General features: G+C 43.4%; 1 protein-coding gene across 1 annotated transcript in view; it reads right to left on the bottom strand.

The window, feature by feature from the left end:
* The window catches only part of exoc4 (exocyst complex component 4), a 116,703-nt gene that overhangs the window by 54,013 nt on the left and 36,460 nt on the right, over nucleotides 1-26,230 (bottom strand). The window contains exon 11 of the mRNA XM_084573083.1: nucleotides 20,387-20,483. Within this exon, the coding sequence (XP_084429209.1) occupies nucleotides 20,387-20,483 (97 nt within the window). The remainder of the gene's footprint in view (nucleotides 1-20,386; nucleotides 20,484-26,230) is intronic.

Raw genomic sequence — 26,230 nt, 5'->3', positions numbered from 1 at the left:
ATTCGGGCGCAAGGGGGTCTTCACTGAGCTATTAAGACCGCAGAGAGGCAAAGAAGCCTGAATGTCACAATGGGGAACTACTGGGCCCAAATTGCTGCCTTTGTGCCCACTGTACAATGTCAGTCAATACAGATAGAGAGGCAGGTGATGGCACTGTTGGCGAATTGCGTTTGTGGGTGCCTGGCCCTTTCAGATGCCCAGTTTCTTAATAACAAGCACCAATGGATTAGCCAAGACACAAACACACAAACCGCGCACACACAATTATCTAGTCAGACAGGCAGGTGCAGACAAAAAAAAATAAATATGAGAACTGTAGCTGGTCTGATTGGACCCTGCTCAGTGCTTAAGTATTTTAAGTGTTCATATCCTCCTTATAAAACAAGTCTGCTTAACAAGCGGAGCTCTAAGTGGCCTCCCACAGGGGAGAGGGACTGCGTTATTAAAGTAAGCCAGGAAGTAAAAAACAAAGCTGATGGAGGAGAAAACAAAAAGATAAATTATCATTAAATTGCACACAACATGAGTGACTGCTATTCTTACCCAAACTGTATCCATGGCTCCACGGCTTAACTCAGAGCACTATGGAGCAGTTTGGTCCAGTTGGCCTGTCCAAGCCCCCCTCTCTTTCTCTTTTTTCTGTCTTTCTAACTGTCCGGCCTTTAAGCTCAAGGTTAGAAGGTTTGCTCTTGTTGCCTTTGTTCCCAACGTCAGTTTGGAGCATCTGGAGACAGTTTGGATTTAAACTCTGATCATATTTTAATTGTTTTTCTCAGGATCCCGGTGTGGACAAAAGACAGACCTCACACTAAGGACTCAAAAAGGCAAAAACCACTGCGAAAAGTAAAGGATCAACGTATGAAGTATATCATGGTGACGCCGAATGAGAAACCTGCCCAATGTGCATTTCTCTGAATGAGTCACCTCTCAATTTAAGCAGAGTTTGCATCAAGGGATGAAGAGGGAGAGAAAGATGCTAATTAAAGAGACGTTCCACGCTGTGATTAAGTAGTCTGAAAAAGAAAAAAATGCATTCTGTAGGTAAGTCCTAAGCTCATAAAAGGGAGATGGAGGCAAGTTTATCTAAGAAAGTTCATCTGAGCCGGCGATGCCTTCCTTCATGCTTTCTGCCTCTGGAGAAAGTCATCCCACAAATCTGACTTTTAGAGTTGTTAAGCAGAAAGGGTGCAACAGATAAAGCATGTGAGCGGTTGATCGAACGAGTGCTAAGCCCATCTTTTCGCACCCTTCTCAAACTCTGACACATCCGTACACACATTCTAATCTTTTCTAATCAGAGTTGATAGCGGCGGTATACGGTGCCGAGCCACCGAAGGACACTCATGGTTCAGTGAGTGACTCAGCAAGACCAAAATGGCAACTATCCCTTGGAGAGCTAAGTGCGAAGGCACTTTTCAATTTCGCCTGGAAAGTACCGAGAAAAACACTTAACTTGCACACAAAACACAAAGGGCTGGCAGCAAGGATTGACATGAGGAGTCTATTTTGGCCCAGAGGGGGAGGTGAATGGAAAGTTGCCCTGAAGAAAGTAAGCAAGTCGAGGTCGAAGCGATTGTCATGAAGGAACGGTTTTAATATTTTCCTCAAAGCCACGACGGCCACAGGTGGAGAAACACCATTATGTTGACTCATATATAAGAACTATCTCCGCACGAACAGAAAACTAGTTTCATCTCGCATTCCCATTTCGGTACGTCTTCATGTTATGTATTCTCTCTCTCTCACCTCCCAGCAGACACATATCATCAGCGCTGCACGGTATCGTAAAGGTTGATGCATTCCTTCAAACGCAAGTGAGCCGGCAGGTGAGCCGTTTACACGTTGCATTTTCTTCTGATTACAAAAAAAAAAACACTTTATATTTATCGCTTCCTCTCCTTACTTTGTGCCCTTATCTCCTCATCTCCCACCCTTCGTTTTTACTCCTTTCCCCCCTCCCCTGCTGTCATCTTTGGTCTCTTATCCCCTACACTACAGACTCTTCCCTCTCCCTCATCTTTCTCTCTTACCCTCTCCCTCCTAATTCCCCTGCCTCTCTCTCTATTTTTACCACTGTTATCTCTCTGTGGCACCGTTTCAATACAGCCCTCTCGCCACACCTTTCCTCCATCTCTCTCTTCTCTCTCTCCTCTCTCTCTCTCTCTCTCGGTCTTCAATTCCATTTAGACCTTTATGTGGGCGTAGGACTTTCCATCCTGTGGCGTCCAGGTAGTAAATTGAAATGGTTCTGGGGGCTCCATTGAAGCCTGATTGAATTTAAAAAGAGAAACTGCCATAAAGAGAACTGGTGGTGAGAGGTCTGTAATACACTGAAGGGCTTCCCAAGCTATGACAGTGTTGACAGGAGAGGAGTGGAGGGAGGGGGGGGACACGGGAGGTGAAGGAGAGAGGTTAGGGGGAAAAAAAGGAGAGAGGTATTAAGGGAGAAGTGAGGGCAAACAGAAGGTGGAAGGAAGCAAAAGAAAAAAATGACAGAGGGAGAAAATAAAAAAGATTGAAAGCAGGAAGATGGAAGTGGGAGGGGGGGGAAAAGGGAGAGCGGGTAGGAGGGCGGGAATGATTGAAAATACATAAAACTCTTCATCGGCATGAAAACCAGCCTATTACCCATCGCGCCCAAGCAGACAGACAGAAACACAAAAACCCTCACAAGCCTGTACCCTTGATAGTGACACCTCACAGAAATGTCTCAATCACGGTTTGCGTGGCCTGGAGGGAGCGAGGTGACAGGTCTCATATTGGAGACGGCCAACAAAATGCAATTCCGGGAAGTCAGCTCTAGGGCTGTGTGTCTGTCATACCTACAGCTCCGATAATACTCCCACACATCACATTACACTGTCGAAATAGCCACCTCTCAGCGTAAGGGGCACATACGAAATGAAGGTGGATAGACGCCACGCCGCACGCGTCAGGTGTGAAGGCGTTTTTGTATACATTACCGCGAGGGGAAATATGGTGTCGGCGGTTAAATTATTCATTGATCCTTTCACGGCCCTCCCAAGCCCGCTTTTTGTAGTGTCATATCTCGGTCTGCGCGCGAGTGGGTGTCCACTTGAAAAGGCCCTCAGGAGGGGAGAGAGGCAACCTTGAGCTAGCACTGACCTTTAACTTTGTGTGTTTCACTTAAAAAAAAAAAGTGACAGATGTAAGAGTGGGTAAGTATTTCTTTGCAATTCGGGTAAATAAAGAATCTGTATACACAAATATTTTAGATGAGATGACCAAAGGGAGGCGTGGAGAGGAGTGGGAGAAAGTTAGCTCCCTGGTGAAAGCACTACATTTAAATGAATCAGCATGACAATTAACTATAATGGCTATAAATATTATTTATTAAAGCAGTTGATAATTACACAATTAACCACTAAAAGGATCAATTGCAGGCTACAATGAATTTTATTAAAACACCCTTACGACGTTTAATCTAATAAGTGTGAGTGCAGAGTTGTGACTCTGTGATGAAGCAGCAGCTCGCTAATCAGGATCTGATATTTAACTGCTGTGTAAGGGGATTGTTCAGACTGGCTTCCATCTCCAAAATAAAGACAAAAATATCTACTTCTGGTTGTTAAGATATAGTCTGACAAGGTGGGATTTTAGCCTAAGGCCACTGACTCTGCTCTTTACTACATCGGGGAGTTCGTTTCTCCGCTGCGAGGCAGGAAGAGAGGAGAGCCTTGACTGAGATGCGTAGGGCCTTCTAGTAATCCATAAATAATAGAGAGGTAATTCAGATTATGAGCTGCGGAGATGCTCTCAGGCTGACTTCATCTACAGCAACACTGTTCAACAAAGAAAGGTTCTGATCAGCTGTGTTGGGGTGTTCCTCTGAAGTCTCTTCGTGGACACAACGAGGGCAAGCGCTGTGTGGCGATGCAAAAGTGTGGATCAGTCCAGTCAGACCGGATGTTAAAAACTAACTTTACCCTCTAACATCCTGAGCATGTGTGTGAACAGAGCAAGTCAAAGCAAACAAGCTTATTTTATTTGTAGAAATTCTTTCTCTGCATTCGATCCGTCCACAGTAGTGTTGCCTCTTGTGCAGAAACATTAATACAAAGAAAAGTCACTACTTTGGATGAGTCCTCCTGTACACTCTACCTAATGGCCAAGCCTCGTCTAAACCTAATATTGTATTTCGAGTTGGTGAGACAGTGACTGACACTGGCAATCTCCTGTTGCCTGTTACATATGCGAAAGGGCAGCACTAGACAATGTCAAGATCTGATTCCCTGGAGACTGTAAAGAGTTAGGGTGTAAAAACGGCTTGATAGTCTGTTTGTTCCTGGGCCCAGTGAGAATGGAAACACTTGTGTGCCTCAACAGGACACAACAACAACTTAAGGCTCATTGAGGGTACTGTGGGACATAGACACCATTACTTACACCTGTAACTTACGCCCATAGCCTATGCATGCAGCCTATGTCGGTGTGAGTCATTTATACTTGTGTGCTTGTCAGTCTGGCTCGCTCTGTAACAACGCCACCCAAACACTAGTCGGCGCTGTGTCTTTTTTGCCACTCGGGCAAATTTTTGTTTCCACTTCCTGCTTCACTTTCAACGATGGCAACTGAAACTTTCACCGAAGACGAGTCAATCAATTCGAAAATTTGCCTTGGTGGAGAAGCAAGTGGAAATAGTAAAGCGGAAACATGCTACTACCAAGCGGACCAATCACAGCTCTTGCGGTCTGCCATTGGCGCGACATGTAGTTACATTTCTGGGGAGGTGCACGTCAGGCTACGCCATGGTGTTAGGGTCCGGTTCCTCAAAGACTGCCATGTCAAGAGCAGGTTATGAGTAAACCCAACCAAAGCCTAAATCCACTGGTGATGATAACATATAGTGTAGCATCTCTTAGGGCTCCCTACTTGTGCTAGTCATTAGCACGCTGACTTACACTAATGTACTCGCATAAAATATTGAAAATAGTGACCTGCTGCAACAAATTTCCATTTCTTTCTTTCGCACACACCAGAAAAGCAGCAATGCATTCACTCTAGTGGTTGTAAATTTACACCAGGGAAAGCACAACGACTACTAAACCTCCCCATGGCTCTCCAACAAGCCTGTCAGTGTCATTCTACGTGTATGCCATCATCTTGATCTTGATCCCATGAAATGCACTGCATTCCCCGCTGGCTGCACTCAAGTGTATATGAGAGCAAGTCGAGACCTCCACTGAGTAAAGTCAGGCTTCTTAAAGTTCATCGGAAATTGCTTTGTTTAGGCTGAGTGGGTAGACAGGAAACCTTATAGTTAAGAGTTTTAGATCACAAATTAAATGAAAGGGACATGACCAATCATTTTCCTGAAGCTAATTAGTAAATGCAGGTTTTTTTTTCGTTTTTTTTTTGTTAAATAACGCATGGCGCTTTAGAGATAAGCTGCTTTGAAAAAAAACATAGAAAGTGAATGAGGAGAATTCGAGTTTAACATTTAGATGACATTTCTAGAATGATTTGTTCAGAATTACAGTCATTATTAAACTAATGTTGCAGACTGGGGCTTGAGTAATCACAGGGATACTTGATCTTTGTTTTTTTTTTACAGGGAGAGCAGTGAATGATTCAGTGAGAGATAGAATGACAGAGGGACAATGAGGGGAGTCAAAGCTACAAGGAGAGATTAAAAGACAAAAAAAAAAGAGAGAAGGGGATTAGGCACAAGTAGTCAGAATAATCAGTACACAGCCTCGAGCTATAGACAGACTGGAGAGAAAAACGGATAAACAGGCATCATGCACTTAGAGAGACAGGAAGCTCGGTGGCAGGTGCTGAGATGCCGCAATGACAATTTGTGTACAACTCAAGTATCAAACCCGGGGGCTGAAAAATGAATGCGACATGAAAGTACCAAAACCGGTCCTCAGATGGCCACTTGAGGCCGGCTCAAAAACCCAAAGTCAATCCCCGTAGAACTCCACGTTAAAATCATGCTTCACAGCAGAAATAAACGTGTTTACAGCCTGGTGCCAAGAACTGGTTCATGACAACATGCAGCACATGGGCGAATTTTTACGCAACTCACTCATTTAAATTATATCACGGCATAAATTTATGAATAATTGAGGTTCCGTCTCCGTTTGCTTGCTGTCTGCCTAGGGGATACCCGCCCACCTCGGCTTGAATTAGCAAGGAGTTAGGAGGAGTCAGACACTGCCAAGATGGCAACCGTCAGAGCCACCAGACTGGGCTTCAAAGCCTCTCTGCAAGTAAGTCCGTCTTTGTATACAGTAAATGGTCCATCTGTGAATTCCAAAATAACCTGACTAAACCCACGAGTACAAACACCAAAACAATTTGCATGCAACGTAATTAATAGCACAACTGTAACTACTAAGAATTTAGCAATTATGACGCCTCAAGAGCTTCCCAAAATTGTCTTGTTATGTCAAAAAGATTCTTTTGTTCACACATCACGATGAACCGGCACTTGGCCTGTTTCGTTTTTTGTCAAATCTCATTTTGTTACGCTCGTATAAACCAAAACATGTAGCCGCTTCCTTAGAACACCATGTCTCCTTTGTGTTATCTACACGAACAACGATATTTCCACGAGTACAGGGGGAAAAAAAACATCTATACATTGCTTATCCATCCTCCAAGTATGTGTATCAATAATATATTATACGTCTATTGGTACTCCAAGTATGAATAAAACAGGTGATTGTGTTATCTGCTCTGCTTTCTTAGATCAACTAGACCCAGCAGACTTTATTCATCTTTTTTTTTTTCACTTTGCTATCTTTCAGTGTAACGAAGGCTTTTGCCAGCCTACATCCTGGAATGCTCTCATTACCTCGGTGCAGTTGCCAAGGGAGCCGGTGTGATATTCAATACTTCTGTTACCCATCCCTCCAATCTCATTTACACTTGACACCTGACATTTGCATAATGGCCTCGCTCCATCTCTTATCTCCTGAAATACAGGGTGGAGGTGAGGTGGTTATAGCATGTGTGTGTGTGTGTGTCTGTATGCTCATGCTTGTTTGGTTGTGATGAGTAGATCCGCCTTTCAAGACTGTGTTGGTGGAGTGTGTGTGTGTGTGTGTGTGTGTGTCGCAGGCAGGGGTTAAATGACTTCCTTCTTAATCTAGCTCATTAAGCCTGCGGAGAGCTTGGAGTGCACCATATTGGCTGATTTGGGACAATTTGCGGAAATGCTGGCAGGAACATGTAAATGTGAATGCTAATCAGGAATGTCGTGACCCTAATCAGTCAGAAACAGATATTAGGGTGTCATGAAAATTGAAAACGGACACAAGTCTTTGTCTTTTTATAATGTAGGCAGTGGGGAAACACTGGCAGAGTAGCTATGAGAATGTCACAATGTCAGGCTGGTGGTGTCTTGCCCTTAAATGGTCTGTCCATTCAAGAGTTGCGAGAAAATGTCTTTCAGCACACCAGATTTTCTTGATTAGGAAGGATCGGGAGAAGCAGAATAATATCAAGTCTGCCTTGACTTTACAAACAGTTAACATTTTAACAGGGTTGACATTGTTGCCTTAGACCTCGAGCCAAACTATTCCATAGACAGTATAAAGATGGACGGCGGAACTGCTCCTCAAAAGTGAAGCCAAAGCAAGTAGAGCTCCCCCTGGAAGCTGGATGCAGTATAGGTCATAAGCTCCACCCCCTCCATATTAGTGGATGGGACTTGCGCCAAGAAGGAAGGAAGGAAGGAAGTGGCGAGACGTTGTCCATATTTATACAGTCTATGAGCTATTCTCATACCAAATCTGTAAAGAAATTTATTAAAGATCCCACATTACACCTATTGTTAGAAAGTTATCATAAGACTCAATCGTCTCCAGCATCTGTCTTTCAAGTTTCAGCTCAAAAAACGTGGTTCGAGTCCTGTTGTTTCAGCTTTGCAGCTTTAAATGCAAATGAGCTGCTTCTGCTGTCCATGCATCTTTGTGCAAGAGAGCTGTGCCTTTCCTGCCAGTGCAATAGATACCTTGGCCACACGGCAGAGGAAACGATATGGCCAGCAATGAAACCGCACGAGTTGGCCATAACATAGCCTGGTCGTTTGAACCTCCTGATGGTGTTACTTATCTCCTTACGATGTCCCAAGGGCCTGTAAACCTCACAATGTCATAAGGGCTCATTCACAGAGTCACTCTTTTTGAGTGATGGATATAAGAAAGAAACCAGACGAAGGGCTTGTGGGTCTCTAGAAATACTGGAGACGAAAACAATAAAATAGTGGATTTTGCATTGCCAATAAATTGGAAAACACTCTATTTGTCTCCCATGTTAAAACTGTTATCCATACTCATAAAAAGGAGATGTTCTTGCTCCAGCCCTGGGATTAAAGAAGAAAGCCTACAGTGAATCTCCAATCACTTTCATTTAATATCTATTGTTGTCACGTACAGAAAGAACTTCTGACTTCTTTCCATACTTATGCACACATTTCAGTACATTTCTCTTTCTCATAATATACCAATTTGTCACAAATTTATGTAGCGCCCCTCAAGAACAAAAAAATAAAAAATAAAATAGAAAGAAAAACAATATAATCCTCCCCCACATCCCCTGTAGCCGGAGAGCTGGTGAACTAGAGCAGAGTGAAATGTCGTACTTAGCAAATTGCATTTGAATCCAGGGGGGAATAAATACTACAGATAAAGACTGCTCTAATGTGCTCAGATCCATTAGAAATCTCATATTCACACATAGCAGAAATCACATTACAAGATGCCCCTAATGTCATTTCACAGGGTTTTTCCACCAGCATTTGCTGCGAGAGTGAGACACTAACATCAAACATAATGGATTTTTGCCTGTTCGCGTCCCTCCGCACCTCCCTTCTTTTGCTCACTCGCTTCTGTCCTATTTTGGTAGAAATTCCCCACACCAAAATCTTTATTTTTGCGGATCTATTTTAGCTAGATTTAATGACTTTAGCCAAAACAGTTTTAGAGATGAGACCACTCACAGGCAAAGGTGGGGGGGTGGGAGGGTTCTGGTGAAAAACATGTAACACATTTACTGTTCATCAACCCTGGAGGAAAGCCTGGCAATACAGTGTTGTAACACGTTGCTTTTATTTATTTATTTTTTTTGACTTGACACTACTTCAATAGTGAAAAACAGGAGCATGGTGCAAGTAGAAATATCGCATGTATTTAGGTTGATTTGGGGAACCTTTTGAGTGAATTGACCACCATGTACAGGTATTGATTTTCAGCAAGGGGCCAATTTAAAGTCAAAGAAAATAGGATCACAGTTTCTAACATCAAAAACCTTAAGACTCAATCAGTCTGCCAGTTTGACTTTTCCACTAGTTGAACACTCAATGGGCATACCATTATGCCTGCATGACTGATGGGGAATAAGACAAAAGGTGGAAGGATATCTATCCCCTTTAAAAACAAAAAAAAATCCGTTTCACAGTTTTAGTTTTCTGTTAAAGGGGAACTACTGTTTTTTACAACCTGGACCTTATGTCTGGCATAAAATACAATCGTTAACTCACCCATATAACTTTTGTGTAATTTGTAGTCGTTCGGGAGATATTTAGATCTGCGTATATCCATATAGTGGGAGTGACTGGGGCACCGAAACGCAGCCTCTAAATAACGCATTATCTTCTGTGAAACTCGTTCATTTCACCAATATTTTGTTATGATACGCTACTGCTATTCCCCGTTGAGTTCGGAGTAGCCTGTTATCATCATCTGGGGTCTGTAGGTTGATCTACAGATGATGTCATCTCTGAGCGCCGGTGCCCCAGTCACTTCCATTATATGGATATATGCAGATTTAAATATCTCCCGAACGACTACAAATTACACAAAAGTTATATGGGTGAGTAAACAATCGTATTTTATGCCAGAAATAAGGTCTAGGTTGTAAAAAACAGTAGTTACACTTTAATGTCTCAGTTTTGGGCTGATTCTATTTGGGCACAGGGGAGTCATACCATTACATTCTAAGATAGAAACCTTTTCTGAGATAGAGTCTCCTGAGCCTGACTCCAATAGTTTGGAAAAATAAATATAATATACAGCCAAGTTATCCTCCAACACAACAAGGAGATGAGCAGAGGCGACATTACATTTGTACAAATCGAAGACAAGAGCAGCGAATAAACCCTTTGTCCGACAACAGGCTTATTTTCCTCCTATTCACAGTGGGACGTGAGTCAAGTCTGGTCATTATGCGGACAGCCCAATAATAAATTAAACCAAGCAAATTAGTTAGAGAGGGAACTTGACAACATGAAGCCACACAAACACAAAAAATCATGGTCTCCGTTAGCCTGCAGACCTTGAGTTTAACCACACACGCGCAGGACAAACACTCCCCAACTTCAATTATTAACTGTGAAACACTGCCTCTTTGAACTGTCTGTTGGGCCACTATTGGATTAGATGCTGCGCTGAGTTGCGACCATCTATCTTTGAGAATAATTAGCTATCCAGAAAGATAGGTTATGTAACCACCAATTAGGAAATCACAAACAATCCTTTCTGAGGGAGTTGGGAGAATTTTAATGAGGTTTAATGACTTGTTGATTGGTCGGTGGGGTTTGTTTAGAGAGGTACGCAGGGCAGATGTGCTGGGGAGAGTTTAAGAAACAAACTGCCTCCACATTCTCCCACATTTACACACCTCTGGTAGCCACCACACACTATATACTGCAATAATAGGTCGGTAGATGTGTGTGTGTGTGTGTGTGATCTGCGTACTGACGTTAGGTATGTGTGTTCATGTGTGCATGTATTCTTATCTAGAGCCTCGCTCAACAATCAACCAACCCCACACTTCAATACACACAACCTCACGTATACACACACACACCTACACACACAAGGCTACTTCAGAAGCCTAGCCCCAGACAGGGTGAGCAGATCAATCAATTACATCTCTGCTCCAGCAATCAAACAAGGTTATTATCAGGCAGCAGCTCACCGACCTGGAAAGGCCCGGCCAATCAAAGGCTGCTGTGATGTGGGGGCTGGCACTCGCTCATGTGACAGTAACACAGAGTGGCAGCTCATGTTGTCAAGGGATAGAAGGATGGAAAGGAGGAAGGACAGACAGCTGAGGCTGAATTCAAAGGGAGGAAATAAAAAAAAATAAATAAAAAAACAGAAGGAAGGGTTGGAGACAGGAATGAAACTATGTCTGTAAATCACCCATCTCCAGCAATCTGTCTTCACCTTGACATTGTTCAGAGGACGGGAGTAGATAAGAGACACAGAATACAGTTCTTTCTAGATTTTTTTTTTTTCTGGATTTCAGCTTTTAATGGATGGTAAAGCTCTTTCTTGCTTTCCTATCTTTGTTTGGCAAGATTACATCTCAGAAGAACGCAGGAAATGAGACAAAAAAAAAAAAAAGGAGAGTGAGGGACGCGACGGAAAGCAGCACATGCTGAAAACACCTCTTCATTGTGGTTCAGTAATTCTCCCCTTGGCAGCGGCTCCCTCTGGCATTCATTCGAAAGAGCATTAAGGGCATTCTGTCCTCCCACTTCTGTCCTTTCATAGCAACAGGTCTGAAGAACCATATTACGGTTTAATTAAATTATTGTACACTCCAAAAAAATGGGAGACTTTCATTTCATTAAATTACTGTTTGGTGACACAATACGCCGAGATGCACAAACGCACACCTACAGATCTCCCGAGAATACAACCTAATCTCTTTCAAAGGCAGCCAATCAGAGACAATCAGGCGCTGTGGGGGGACAACATCGAAGGCGACGACATGACTGAGTGAACATCCGTGTGATCATGGCCAGGTCGTGTGGACAAGCTTCAAAGTAATTTCTACGAGTGTCTAAAATATATATATAAATGATTGTCTTTGTGCCGGGCCACAATTTCTACCTCTAATCTTGACCGGGCAACAATTCCCCGCATCCACAGTTTTTTTTTTTTTCCCCCATACAAACCTAAAACCTCAGGGACCCTCAAAGCCGACTTCATAAGAAGTCTACTGCTGAGCGTTCAGACAAACTAGACCCCCTTAAGCTCCGACTCACGACTGTCTGCTTCACATGAGCCGGTTGGACAGGTTGCCCTGGGAACCGAGTCTGATTCCATTATGGGATGGATAAACACAATCAAAGAGTTTATCCACCTTCTATAGCCAGAGAAAAGACCCCCACAATGATGGATCTAATCTCCTCCACAATATCTACCGTGTGTGTGTGTGTGTGTCCATGCATGCGCGTGCTCATAAGACACAGGGAGATTGAAAACTCTGCCCCTCACTAGAAAGTGGCTGAAGTTGCACTTTTGGAAAGCGATAAAGCTGGCAGTATTATTTACAACGCAGTGTGTGTGTATGTGTGTGTGTGTGTTGTCCTGTGGGGAGGGCATCAGAGAGATAAAAGTATAAAGATACAGCAGTGGTGCAGCTGGTGACAGGTAGGAGCACCTGACAGATTCATGGCAAACTGGCGTTGTGTTCTCCAGACGCCTAGCAGCGTTGATTTTCCACCTGTCTACTACCTCTCTCCCTCCATGCGTATTTTTATTTCTCTCTCACAGTCATCCTTTTATGTCGCTTAGGTGTAGTCTTACCTTTACATCCCAGGTCACTGCACTACGCATCATATTTAGTATTTATTATCTATTTACAATCCCTCTCTGGCTACTAAATACATATTTAGCCATAGTGCAAAGTCAGTGATTCACTGATAAAAACAGCGCAGACACATTCGTAAAGATGCATTTTGATTCAAAGCTGAAACTGACCTTGTGCATGATGTGCTATCAATTAATACGCAGCCAAAGCAGAAACGATTTCCAGTGCAAATGTCTTTTATAGTTATATCCTTCAAAAGCTGATAATTCGACCACCAGGAAAAACACGTTCGGCAGGGCTTACATCCAGACAACCATTCACACTCAAGTCAGATCTACGGGCAATTTACAGTTGACCGTTAACCTGCACTTCTTTGGACTGACGGAGAAAACCAGCGCACTGAGAGGAAAGCAATGCAGGCACGGGAAGAATATGGCCAGCAACCTTGAAAACAGGTGACAGTGCTCACCGCTGACCAGGCCAGCCATTATTCCCTCTCTTACTTAGCTCAGTATAGTTCCCTCCCTCTGTGATCAGAGCTGATATTGAGTATGCTCCGTTACATGCAGATCCACTTAAACATATTGACACAGACCTGTAGCAGTAAGACCACTTTATCTGACCAAAGTAGGCTATTAGAGAGAACAGTTTAGATCAGATCCCTGTGAAGACCTCTAGTTCCTATCACCGTATTATCACATTACCAGACTGTTAGCTTTTTACTCTAGAGGTAATGTTAGATGTCTGTGCCCTGTCACTATATATATATATATATATATAGGCTTCTGCGTTGGGTCTACGCTGTGGGTACGCCATTGCTCTGTACCCTTACACCAACGCCATGGAAGTGTAGGCTATGATATAGGCTCTGCATTGATGCGTTGGGAAGTATTAACCAAGCTTTAGGATATAGAGGATCTTAGTTCATGGCGGAGACAGAGTGAATGTTGTTTGCTTGTGAAAATGTGATCACATCCAACCTAAACACATAAAGATTGATAACATCTGCAGCCACTGATTTCGGACAAATTTCACAAAGAATGCAGCAAAGTACTCTTTTTCTGATATACACTGATGGTCAGTAACAACTTCGATTCAACGCAAGATACCATGTCACCCAGCACACATGCCTTCTATGTGCCTTTCTTCCACCCTGCGTTTTCCTTTTCTTCTCCTGTCTTAAATTGTTCCATTCTCATCCGTACCTGTCCGTCTCTTATTGCCTCACATCTGCTCTCTTCTCTCTGTTGTTGGTTTCTTTCTTCTGCCTCCTTTATCTCTCCCACTCCCTGACCTTTTCCAGTGTAAAATCCTCTCTCCCCCTGATTCCCAACTATGCTGCCAGCTTTTAATGGGTGCGGGTTGGAACAAGAAAGAGAGAGAGAGAGAGAGAGAGAGGGGCCGCTGTTTACTGAGGAAAATCCTCCTGAACGAGTGAGAAAAGATTAGAAAAGAGAGTAAGGGCTGACGGAGCAGAGCGGTGCGCGCACGTACGTGTGGGTAAGACTGAAGACGTCCATGCGGCATTTTAATAGCCCGTGTTCAGTCAGACACAGCTTTGAGGACGGCTACAGATGTTACGGCTGAAGGAAAATGTATTCTTCACCAGTAATTAAGGAGCTGCTGTCTGACTAAATGAAGGTTAGGGTGCAAGCACAAATTATTTTTGCCATTTTCACGTCTGCTGCTGTGGGAATTGGCATGTTTGAAACAGGTCAGCTGCAAACACTGTCATGAAAATGATCCCGACAATGACTTTGATGATCAAACAGTTCTTGTTGCTTGTAAAGCATTTTGGTTGTGCTTTACTTGACTGTCTCGCACAAGAAACGCTGCCATTCATGCTTCCTGCTGTAGTAAACCGCCTAGTGGATCAACAACACAAAAGAATGTGTGATTGCATGGATTGTAAATACCAGATTAATGGTTGCCATCCTCCTTGATGTCGCAGGGAGCGTATGGAGAGCGACTCCTGCAGCTCTGCTTATATAGAAAAGGCGATAATCAAACGTCTTTTTCCGCCTGCTCATCATTAGTCAACAATAAATCCTGGATATATATGAAGATGATGAGGCTATCATAATAAGTCCCTGCTTCACAAATGAGCTCATCTTCTTGCCTTAGTAATTAATTTGGCTTATGACCCTGTGGAGAAGCATTAGCTCCAGTATGTAGGGTGACAAACTGTTCCCATGAACACACTGAAGAGGAGATGTTTGCCTCACACTTGATAAGAATGATTAGTCCATAAGAGTATATGAACACCATGACGATCCTCTAAGTCTGGGACCTCGTATTCAGTTTCCCTAAAAATAATAAAATGAAGCACAGCAACAGTTTTTCAGGAACGCCAGTAGAAATCTAAACTTTAAAAAAAGGTCTCCTTCCTGGACATTAAGTCGAGGACTCGATGTGCATGACTCAGCTAAATCACTTGGGAAAAATACTTTATAAAAACTTCTTTAGACATACTCCATTTCACCTCTAACTCTTGCTCTTTCTATTTGTCTTGGTCTGTGTGTGCTACTCAGGAGGGGAGTTAAAGAGAGTGTGAAATTAGTGTGGAATCACGGTGTGTGTCGCTTTCACCACAGGCTACGGCGGTGGCAGGCAGAGCCTTTCTGTCCTTTTTTCCTGTCGTCTCCCTCTCTATCTGTTCTTCATTCCTTTTAAAGTGCGTTCCATTGTCCTTCCCTTTCTGCTATCCCCGAAGCCATCTCTGTCAATCTCCAGCCTTCGCGTTCGTTTTTTCGCGCTCACACATTCTCACACAGCTGTGGACACTTACAGAGGAACCAGCTATGCGCATAGACAATTAAAAGTGCTCTGGATTCAACAAGTTGAACAGCAGTAGAAATGCTGTACTCCTACCAGTCTGCCATTATTTAGAGATGAGGAGTATTAGTCAAAGCTTCCCCAATGTTTTGGTACAGAAATACGCAAAACAATCCCATCAACCTGCAGAAAAATTAAATCACTTATAAAGAAAAACAGCTGAATATGCCCCTTGGTGAGAAAGTTGATTACACTGAGTCATTTCAGAACAATGGGCCTCATTCACAAAGTACATACATATAAATCAATGCGAACGTTTTACATCCAAACCCTGGATTCATAAATATTTTCCCACCTGAATTTGTTCATACACAATATACAGTACACATGCGTTAGAACTGCCTCAGACTATGCTTACATACATACACTGATCAGGCATAAGATTATGACCACCTGCCTAATATTGTGTAGGTCTCCCTTGCGCCTCTAAAACAGCTGTGACTCATCAGAGAATGGACATGGACCTTCTGAGGGTGTCCTATGGTGTCTGGGAACATAATGTTGTTAGTGGGGGACCTTTGAGGGGAGGGGCCTCTGTGGATCATCCCACAGACACTTGATCAGTTTGGGATCTAGTGAATTTGGAGGCCAGGTCAACACCTTGTGCTGTTTTTCATGTTTTTTGTGTGTGTCTGTGTCAGGCTGCATCCTACTGGGGATAGCTGCTGCCATCAAGGAGTGTCATTGCTATGGGGTGTGGGGTGTCTGGTCTGGTCTAGGTGGGTGCTACATGTCTAGGTAACATCCACGCCAATGCCAGGCTTTAAAGTTTCCGAGCAGAATATTGAATTGACTCAACTCGATTCTCAATGTTATTTACTTCTCGTGTCAGTGGTTTTAATGTTATGGCTGATCAGTGTATGATAAAACCAAGCTTTTTTTTACACTGTTTAACTAAATGTATAGCAATGGGCAGCATTAAACTTATATTTTCAGGATAGAGGAATAAAACGTAGAAAAATACTTCAAATATACAGTGGCTAGTGTGTCTGTGTGTGTGTGCGCACTTTGGCTCTAACAGTGATCACAGAATCCGAACCACATGTGTACATGTACTCATACACACACACCGGTAGCCACGCTGCCACAAACACAGCATACATCAAGAGGCATGGGCACGCCTGGTCATCCTGTGGATGGTTAACAGGAAGAGATTAGGGGCTTGCTGGAGCTTTTCAAAATGCCAACCTCGTCTGGAGCAAGGGGTGTAAATACCACCCAAATGTCAGCAGGAGACCCCACAAGTCAAACTAAATTGGCTACTACATGCACAAACACTACCATATGCCTGCCCCATGTTTGTGCGTGCAGCTTTAAAGACATCACGCTCTGTGCTCTGACACATCCGGTTGCTGCTCGCGAGGGCAGAGCCGTTCTGATTCAGTCACTGAGTACAAGCCCTAACCCTGCTGAACCATACGACAGACATGAAGAGGGGTAGTGTCAATCTTAAGGTGAAACCCTCTTCTTTCGAGATGTATTTTAACATACACAGACTGCGCATGTGTAATTTCAGCTTGTCAAAATAAAAGTAATCAACTGGGGATGTGACAAGCACAAAGACAGAAAACAACTATGAACATGCACATTTGAAACTTAGCAATTTATCTCAAATCTTAAAAAAGGGAAATCATATCCTGTAGCTACAACTGCTTCCAACATGTGTACAAAATAGGCGAGTCCACACAAGTTCCAATCTCTTCAAATCCACCGTGATCTGGAATTTAGCCAAAACTGGCTTGTGGTAGCAGCAGGTGAATCAGTGCAGCCCAGATGCCCTTCTCCCCAGCCACCTCTAGCTGTTACTGCGGGACATCGAGGCCTTCCAGAACCAGGTGGGATCCATAATCCCCCCAGCACACTCTGGATCAGAGATGCAGATAGGCAGCCGTGTTTGCTTTTCACTCTTCAGCTGCTTCCAGACATTCTGTCCAAAACAAAACAGGCATCGAGCCACAACCTTAGCGGAGCCCAGTGCTGAAATGTACTTCACTTACTGCTGAGAGCCCAGGCACAGCTCTCACTTGGTTTATACAAGGACTTGATAGCTCATGGGTGTCACGACCCAGCTGTGCTAGGGAAGAGGCAAAGAAAAAAAACATAAAACCAAATGGGTTTGACTGAGCAAAGTTAGTTATTGATTTTAAACAGGTGAACAAAAGAGGCAACTACAAAGGAAAAGTGCCTACAGGTGTTGCCAAATCAAAGAAAAGAATAAAATCAAACAGAGCTTTAACTTTCTGAGGAAAGAACAAAAAAATCTAAACACAAAGGTAGCAACACCCCAGCTCCAAGTATATCTTAGAAATGTTAAGCTGGTGTGAGAACTGAGGATAAAGTAAGCCTGGCCCAGTCCCCAGGTAGTCAAACAAGTGCCTCACTTCAGTACAGTCTATCACTCACAACAACAACAGGATTATCAATGAAATCCAAGCGGCAGAGCAGCATACTGCTCAGATTGAAATCAGAGCCACCCTGCATGGCGTCTGTGCTGCGTATGAATACAGCGACGGCGGCAACACGAGTACGATGATTGGAGATCTGGACCGGGCGCCTCTCCAATCAGTCATTGAGAGGAGTCAGGAAACGGATAGGGTGGCCCCCGTGGTCGCAGGGCCAGTCACGCGCTCCCTCAAACAAGAGATGCACCGAAAAAGCACATGGGGGCGGCATTGGTCTGGGCCGTGACAATGAAACTCATAAAAGCAAAAGAAAGCTTGATGGGAGAACGCCCATGACACCTCAAGGATCACTGCATGCGTCAAGAGCTACACAGCCGGTATAAGGAACTTCACTTTATTTGGTTTTCTTTGGGTTATTTGTATTCACTTAGCATAACCCAAACAGTCCTTGATAACTGATATCCAAAGCTCGTTATAACTCACTGTGGGTTTACTCACCCTCTGTCTGATTTACGCGAATGTGGCGGCCTTCCTAATTACAAGCCGACCCCAAGCATCACATAAAAAACTTTTTAAAAGGGTTCTTTGGAAACTAGATTTAAACAAAGATTTGGAAAACACAGACATGCAAAAACACAATATAGAGTGCAGTACTTAACTTGATTTAGGGGTAGAAAATGACACGCAAAAACCATTTGCAATCAGACATTAAGACCCTGTTGTCTCATCTCCCACGCATTCCCACTGATTTCCTGCGCTGCAGCCCCCAACTGCTTTCGTCATTAAAGCTGCCATGAGTTGCATGGCTGGCTGCAGGAGGTGTAGCGATCCATCAGCGGCGTGCCAGAGCTTCGCCATTAGAAAACCATCTGCAAGCAACAGCGCTCCATTGGCACTAGAAGTCTAGAGAGGCCAGGTTGAAGGGGGGAGAAGGCGGAGGGGGGAAGGTGGGGGGAGAGAGAGCCCTGTGTTCAAGGCAGTTTGGTTTGATTGATATGAACCATTACAGACAACATGGGAGAGGTAGGCAGAGAGCTAGTCACCGTTTTATTTTTGGTCATTTGTTCAGACAAAAGCTTGGCCAGACCGACGGTGAACAGGGACTGAACGTCAGTGTGTGTGTCTGAGGGAGGAAGACATGTGTGGAAGAGAGGGAGGAAGGGAGAGAGAGAAAAAACTCCAAGGCAAAGCATCGGTAAAAAGACAAACACACCGGCAACCAGCTGCAAAGAAAGACATTAAAGCAAAACTCTCTTCAGCACACATACACTCTACTTACTCTTGGAAACCAAGGAGTTTCTTTCAAGAAGCATCATTCGAGTGAAAGAGTAGCATCACGACTGACAATACAGCTCAGGTTAAATTCAAATGCTAAATGCAATCCAGCTTAACGAACTAAATGGGCCAATGTGATTCGCTAAGTAGACAGTCCAACATTTAGAGGTTATGCGGAGTATACACATCATTGAGCTTCCAGTATACCTGCACTAAACACCTAAATAAACCAACACCTGTTTTGCACTGTTTGCACTGATGTTTTCTGGCTCTTTAAAGGTTTGCGTGCATTCACTGGCTGTTACTACCCAGATGGCCTGAGTGTAGCTACGGCTCTCCGCTGGCTCAGTATTCAAAATGCATTTACAGCCAAAACATCTGTTAAACTGCCCTGCTTTTTGCACTTTTAAGCACACAAAGTGCCACACATGCTCAATTATTGTGGTTTTTTTATGTGTTTAAGAACTGCACCATGATGGGGAATTGTACGGATGTATGCCGGTCTCTATAGTGTAAACTTAAGAAACGTCCATCTTTAATGGATCCTAGAGAGGTAATGTATCACTGCATGAAGGCAAATTCAATTAAAGCGTTTCACTATTAGATTTACTCTACTCTACGGGGACCACAGCACTGTATAGAAAACTAGCAGATACACAGAACATTACCGCAAAGACAGCACTTCACAATGGTCATATTTAATGGGAAATGGAAGTGACGGTGGCACTGGATCCCAATTCCTGGATTGTATCAATGTATATATTTTGAACTGAAGGTACAATACATTACATCATGTTCGATGCAAGATATCCTACTGAACATTAAAAAGGTTGAGATCGATAGATAGCCACTAAGAGGCTGTATAATGCAATTAGTTTTACATTTTACTGGTATTGAGTCATGTCCCGGGCTTCATATGTCTTGAGTGGCCTGGCGATCCCTCTCTGACAGACCAGCATGACACAAGACGGCCTTTTAACACGTACATCTTGGGACGTTAATGGAGCTCAAAATATTGCTTTAAAAGCAGAGGGTTTTGCCGTTCTCAACTTTATTGTAAACTGATCCAATTAAGTTCTCTGCTGCCTGCTGCCGCAAGCCAAGCAGCACTGCGATGTATACGCTGTGCAACGCGTTTGCCACGACAGATACACTCAATGCCTCAACTTTAATCTATTTTTTTCTTCAGTGGAGTGAAGACAGTAGCCACGCTAGACTTTCGACTTCCTGCGGTTTTCTATTTCTGATCACGTTCTTGATTTTTGACGGAGTGCTTAGTGCATCACTCGGTGCTGTACCTGAGAAGAGGCTGGAAGATTACGGTGATGTTCCTCGCTCCTGGCTTACACACGAACTTCATTTCTCCTCCTTCTATCAGGTTGTCATCAGCGCCACCTAGAACAAAAGAAACATAATTTATTTATCAAAATAGACGTCAACAGATACTAGTGTTGTTGCGGAAATGCTTAAACTCATTAAAAATCGTATGTAAAATAGATACGTGCCCATCATGTGCATCAAGACACTTAGAAGATTCAAGCGGCTGTGGAAAATCTGCTTTCGACTGGCCCATCTATGCAACGTTAACAAGCATGAACCTCTCTGAAGTGTCCTTTAACAAGACACCAAGGGCCCTTTTTTTGCAGCGGCACAGCAACTACCAACATTTATTTATTTTATTTTTTTTTTTAAACCTTGAAATTGGCTTTGCCCAGCTGCACGGTACTTTTTGTGACAAGCACACGTTCATCAGGTGGGAAGAGAGGCACAAACAGGTCTGACAGCACAAAGCGAGACAGCATTTTTGGGGCAAAGTGTGTCTAAGCAATTGTGTTGCACCAAAAGCACAGCGCCATTACGATATTCACAGGCTTCACCTGTATTAAATCACCTGCAAATGACCAGGCTAGTCCAGTTTGACTCTGTATTCTGCAGTTGATATGTGATATAGCAGCCCAATCAGAACAACAATGCCTCAATTGGGACTAACCTGATTGCAGGACTAAGGATTAATTTGATTAATGAGAAAATACTGCCACTTAATAATCGCGTAAATGCTTGATCCAAACATTTCTCCTGGTTGGAGTTTCAGCGATGGACAGAGGCATGGTAGGACGATGTGGGTGGCACTGCTGACATGGATACATCTTGTTCTTCTCTTGAATAAATTTAACGTTGTCCATAAAGTTGGGAAAGCATTTCTTCTGTTCTATTCCTGGCAGATTCACACATCCAACTGGCCAAGAGCTACCAGTTTGCAGTTTGTTATTGCACGTGCAATCTCAACTAACCCCAGGGGTCCTGCTCTGTACCTGACCCTGAACTCTAACCTCCTTGGAAGGAGCATGTAACTTTCACTTTCCTCGTCATTAAAGAATCTCAAATTCCTCTAAAAATGTTTAAAATATTAAGTCCACACTATGAGTTATAACATGCATTCTCACATTCCTCTATACCCCTGCATCCCTGCGTGAGTGAACCTCACTGCAAAGGGGTTAATCAGAAAATCATTGCTATGTAACATCCCAGGGGTGAGGAGGGGGACGCCCCCAGACAGGGGAACAGAGAAGATCACAGGGGAGAGAAAGAACACCGAAGCTCATTAGCTCCACTCATCCTGAAGTAATCAATATAATTGATAGAGGAGAAATTGCCACTTGTTCTCAATATGACCAAAGACTGTGCGTGTGTGTGTGCTCGCAAGTACAAATGTTTCACGCACGAATGCCTGCACACATGTTTACATAAAGGCAATTGTGAAAGGCTGATGATTAAGAACAAGAGAGGGAGAACAGCAACGGGCAGCATTTCTGTTTTAGTTGCAGCGGGGGCAATGAAATTATCTTGAATTTCTTAATTTAGTTTTATGGTTTTGTCCGATTGCAGTCAGCAGCCGTACATTTACTGGACTGGAAAAACAGAGAATGCAATAAACAACTGTCTAGATCTGAATCAAGGGAGTTCGATTAAGAATTCTTGATTTGTGTGGAAAGTCCTTTGCTTTCAAGGCTTCCTGTTGCAGTCTGGTCAGTTAAAATTAGGTGTGATGTGGTCTCAAACGTATAGATTAAGTGAAGTCAAAACACTGGACAGAAATCAAACAAGAAGCTGCTTTGATACAGTGTGTGTGAAGGTGTGTGTGTCCAGAAATTGATTTCAGCTTGGCACAAAGCTTCGCTCTGCTGTTTTCTTCCGTTTCATTTCCATGTCGAACACATCCTTGCAAAGCTTGTGTGCCACGACACAAAGGCGCCTCAACACGCTGCGAAAGCCTGTTACGCATTACCTGCGCCTTCCTGCCTAGCCTCGCATTCAAATGCATATCAACCCCATTGTTCGCTGCGCCGGGCTCTATAATACATTTCTAATGGAACAAGTTTCATTTGAAAAGTACGGGAGACAACTCTCTCCGCATTTTCATTAAAGTGACAAGGGAAGCTTTCATTCAAGCCGAAACTTTCGAATCAAGACTTTCTGATTCTGATCTGTTGTCATGAAATCTGCCTGCACGGTGAGCCCACATCCCTGTTGCTAAGTGGAGACGAAGACGAGGTCCGATTCACTCAAACTCCAGTCTTCCTCCAGCTCTCCATCCATTCGTCCTTCGCTTGGTGCAAATTCAATTAAGACTCAATTACAGGCTCCTAAACAAAGCTGCCGCCAACGCACTCTCTTGCTCATCCTCCCATGCTCTATCGTTCTCTCTCTCTCACTTACCGATCATTAATGTGGAAAGAGCTGCCTAAACTTTTTTTTCTTCGCCGGCAACTTGCTAACACTCAAGTTCCCATGAATAACATCAACACGACACGGACTCCGGGGGAAGTTAGCGTTACTTGTTCGCTCCGGGAGCCATGTCTAACCGGAAGCCACACACACACTTACACACACACACACCAAACAGACTGGCGCGCATGTACTCCGGATGACGGTGACCAATTTAATTTCATGCTCTAAACATCTGCATCCGTGTCAGACAAAGGAGCGAGGAAGAGACCTCATTGATCCATGGGGTCTGGGACCAGCTGCCAACAGGGCATAGCGGCGATGAATATTAAATAGGAGGGCATTAATATGCATGGCATTTTTCAGAGTTGTCTAGACGTGACAGGGTGGCTCCGGTTTCAGGTCAGGGTGCCACTAAACTGCTGCCAGGCCTCTCTCGACGTCGTGCGCAGGAGTACGATTTTGTCAGCGAGACCCCGCGCGGGTGCATGTGTGTGCCTCTTAGTGTTTGGGAAGTGTGTGGTGCAGTTTGTGTCCCCCCCCGGGTGTGTGGTCTGATCCAAGATTAGCGAGAGGGGTGTGAGGAGAAGGCTTGGTGCTCAGTGGGACGGCAACTGAAAACTGGAAAAGAAGTAGTGAAACATTCTAATGTGGCCAAATCTGCCTGAAATCCCCCCTGGAGGGCCACCGCTCCTCTGAAACACACACACCAAAGCAGACATGACACACAACTATCTGTAAAAAATGTCCATGAGGTGTAAGGGTAAAAACGAAAAGGTACATGAACTGTTATGAACACACACATATGGCTTTAAACACAAACACGCACAATTGCGAGGCGAAAACAAACGGCTCAAGCTAAACTGCACAGACACCATATGCTCAAATACGCTCGCACAGTGACACCCACCCAGACCCCTGCGGTGCCTTACCATGCACTCTGCAGCCCACATCTAATCAAGTCAGGCAGTGACTTAGTGAAATTGCATTAGCCACACTCTCCTGGTTTTGATGAGAAACGGGTTTGATCCTGTGATGAATTTAGGCAGGGAAAGAATGAACGTGTGATGCCTTCTTTAACACACTTCTACGTCCCCCGAGACGTGGAAGTGTGTTTCCGAGCCGGCGAGAGGCGGGCGAGGCGAGGGGAAAGCCACACAGGCAGGAAGCTGGAGAGGGAACGGTCATAATCCCTAATTTACAAGTGGTTTCAATCTGTTTTGTGTCCACATGTGCAAATTTGTGCGCTTGTATGAAGAAAATAGGACAGTGTCACACACAGATGTTGGTCTTAATCCATGGTTTTCTGTGTGGGTGTAAGTGTGTACATGTACTACCACAAATATACATCACATGAAATGTCATTTATGTTTTCGGATCGCAAAAGCACACTTGAAATAAAGTATTACATAAGTTTTTACTTTGTTATTGTTGAGTGAAGAACTGCTCGCCAGCATCTGAACAAATGTCTGTTACAGCAGTGGTTAAAGGTTCTTCCACGTTTTAGCCGGAGCTAAAAGCTTTCAGTCAAACCGTTCACTTCATCCACACTAGAGCACCAACAACGTGACATTTTTTCTCCCTGTCAGCCCATAACAGGTGCTCTGTGGGATTTTGATTTTCTCCCAGGCATCATTTTCTTTGCAAATGCAGAGTGTATGCATGTTATCATCATCCCGATGAAAGATCCACTTCTGTCACTTGAATAGTTCCGGGCAGGTTTACTTTATATTCCTTCAGAATTAATCTGTGCATCCATGAGTTTATGATCCCAACAATAAAGACAAGTTCACCTACCCCAGTTTCCATTTCCATGCTTTACTGTTTTCTAAACACTGTATTTAATGTATTCTTCTGCTGGCTTTCTGCACACAAACACTCCCGCTGTGTCTCCAATGTATGTTTTTTTTCCAAATATAATCCTAGCTGTCTTATTCTTTAAGCTTCCGAATGTTTTTCTCTGTAACTCGCTCCCTCCGTGCCCACACTCGTTCATCTTAATTTGAATGATCTGCGAGCTGAGTTGCATCCTGTAATTCTTGGTGAGCTCTGAAGCAATGTTTTCGTGATTTTACTTAGTTATAAGGTCCAATTTGCTGCAGATTCTTTTTTTTTTTTTTTTATTATGTTGACCAAAAAGACTGACAGTCAGAATTTGTCTAAATACATTTTGTTGTCATTTCAAGGGGTATGTTCACACTTTCCCAAATGACAACCTGATAATGGATTTTTGCATACATTTTTGATGTGAAGTGTTTTTTCTAGGTATCAGTATATCTAATATTTTATGAACTAACCTTTTAACCTTAAAGGCAGCAATCACGTTTCTGTATATTGTGCATCGTACACTCATTTTAGGATATATTCATGTTATAAATCAGATTGAAATTAATTAGGATAAGGGCAAATTTTCCCATATTGTGCTTTCTTGCCAAATAGTCCACACATTACTTGTATTTATAATTAATTTACCAATACAAGCTTTTGGGATTGAGAAGAGCGACCCGTTAGCAATAAGACTGTGCAAAGATTTTTGTTTTTTGTAAAATGCATTACTGGCTTTTCAAACATTCATCCATGCAAACATAAAAATCCGAATGCGAGAGCCGTGCACAGCTGATCACAGCTACCCGTAGGTTTTTGTTTTTGTGTGTTATCGAAAAAGGTCGACGGAAGAGGATCAAAGACACCCGTCATCGCCCTGGATAGATTCTGATTGGGACTGGCAGGAGGCAGACTGAGTGATTGGCGTGATTGACTCGAAATCATGTCTCTCTCAAAACGTGCACACAGCGTGTGCGCACAAAACTGAAAACGCTGGACAAATCAGCAAAAATATATGAACACACATAAACAAACACAAATGTATATTTGGTGAAATGCACAATATATATATCCAAGGTGTAATTTGACAGGTAGGATTCTGCAATATCTGCACTCTTCCTTAGTGTATACTGTAATTGCCGGCCTATGCATAAATGAGGCAGAGCTCTTCCTTTGATTGAGGCGCCTAATCTGTGCTGTAAGCCAGCGCTGCACATTCCAAACTAAATTGTGCAAACAGAAAGGAATATGTAGGATAATCCAATTTTCACCCTCAATGGCCACATTTGTCTTCAGCTATTACACTATGAAATTTAGTTTGGGAGTGATCAATTCAGGTAATATTCTCCATGTACAAATCAGATGTATTTAAGCGCGCGTGTGTGTGCGCGCTTGCAAAGAAATCAAACTGGCAGTCGGCCGCATACTCGCAGAGCTGAAACCTGCTGATCTAATAAGATCGCTTCCCGTGTCAATAATGCATGAATCTCCGGTCAGTTCCAGGCATCCCATTCCACTCGGGCCGTCTTCATGTCTGATTGGGTCTTAATGAGAGCCTTCTATTATTAAAATTAATTTGATGGGATATGTGC

This window comes from Chelon labrosus, assembly GCF_963514085.1.
Source record: "Chelon labrosus genome assembly, chromosome: 23".
Classification (NCBI taxonomy): Eukaryota; Metazoa; Chordata; class Actinopteri; order Mugiliformes; family Mugilidae; genus Chelon; species Chelon labrosus.
The sequence above is the reverse complement of the archived record's forward strand: the minus strand, read 5'-3'. Positions and strand labels throughout refer to the sequence as shown.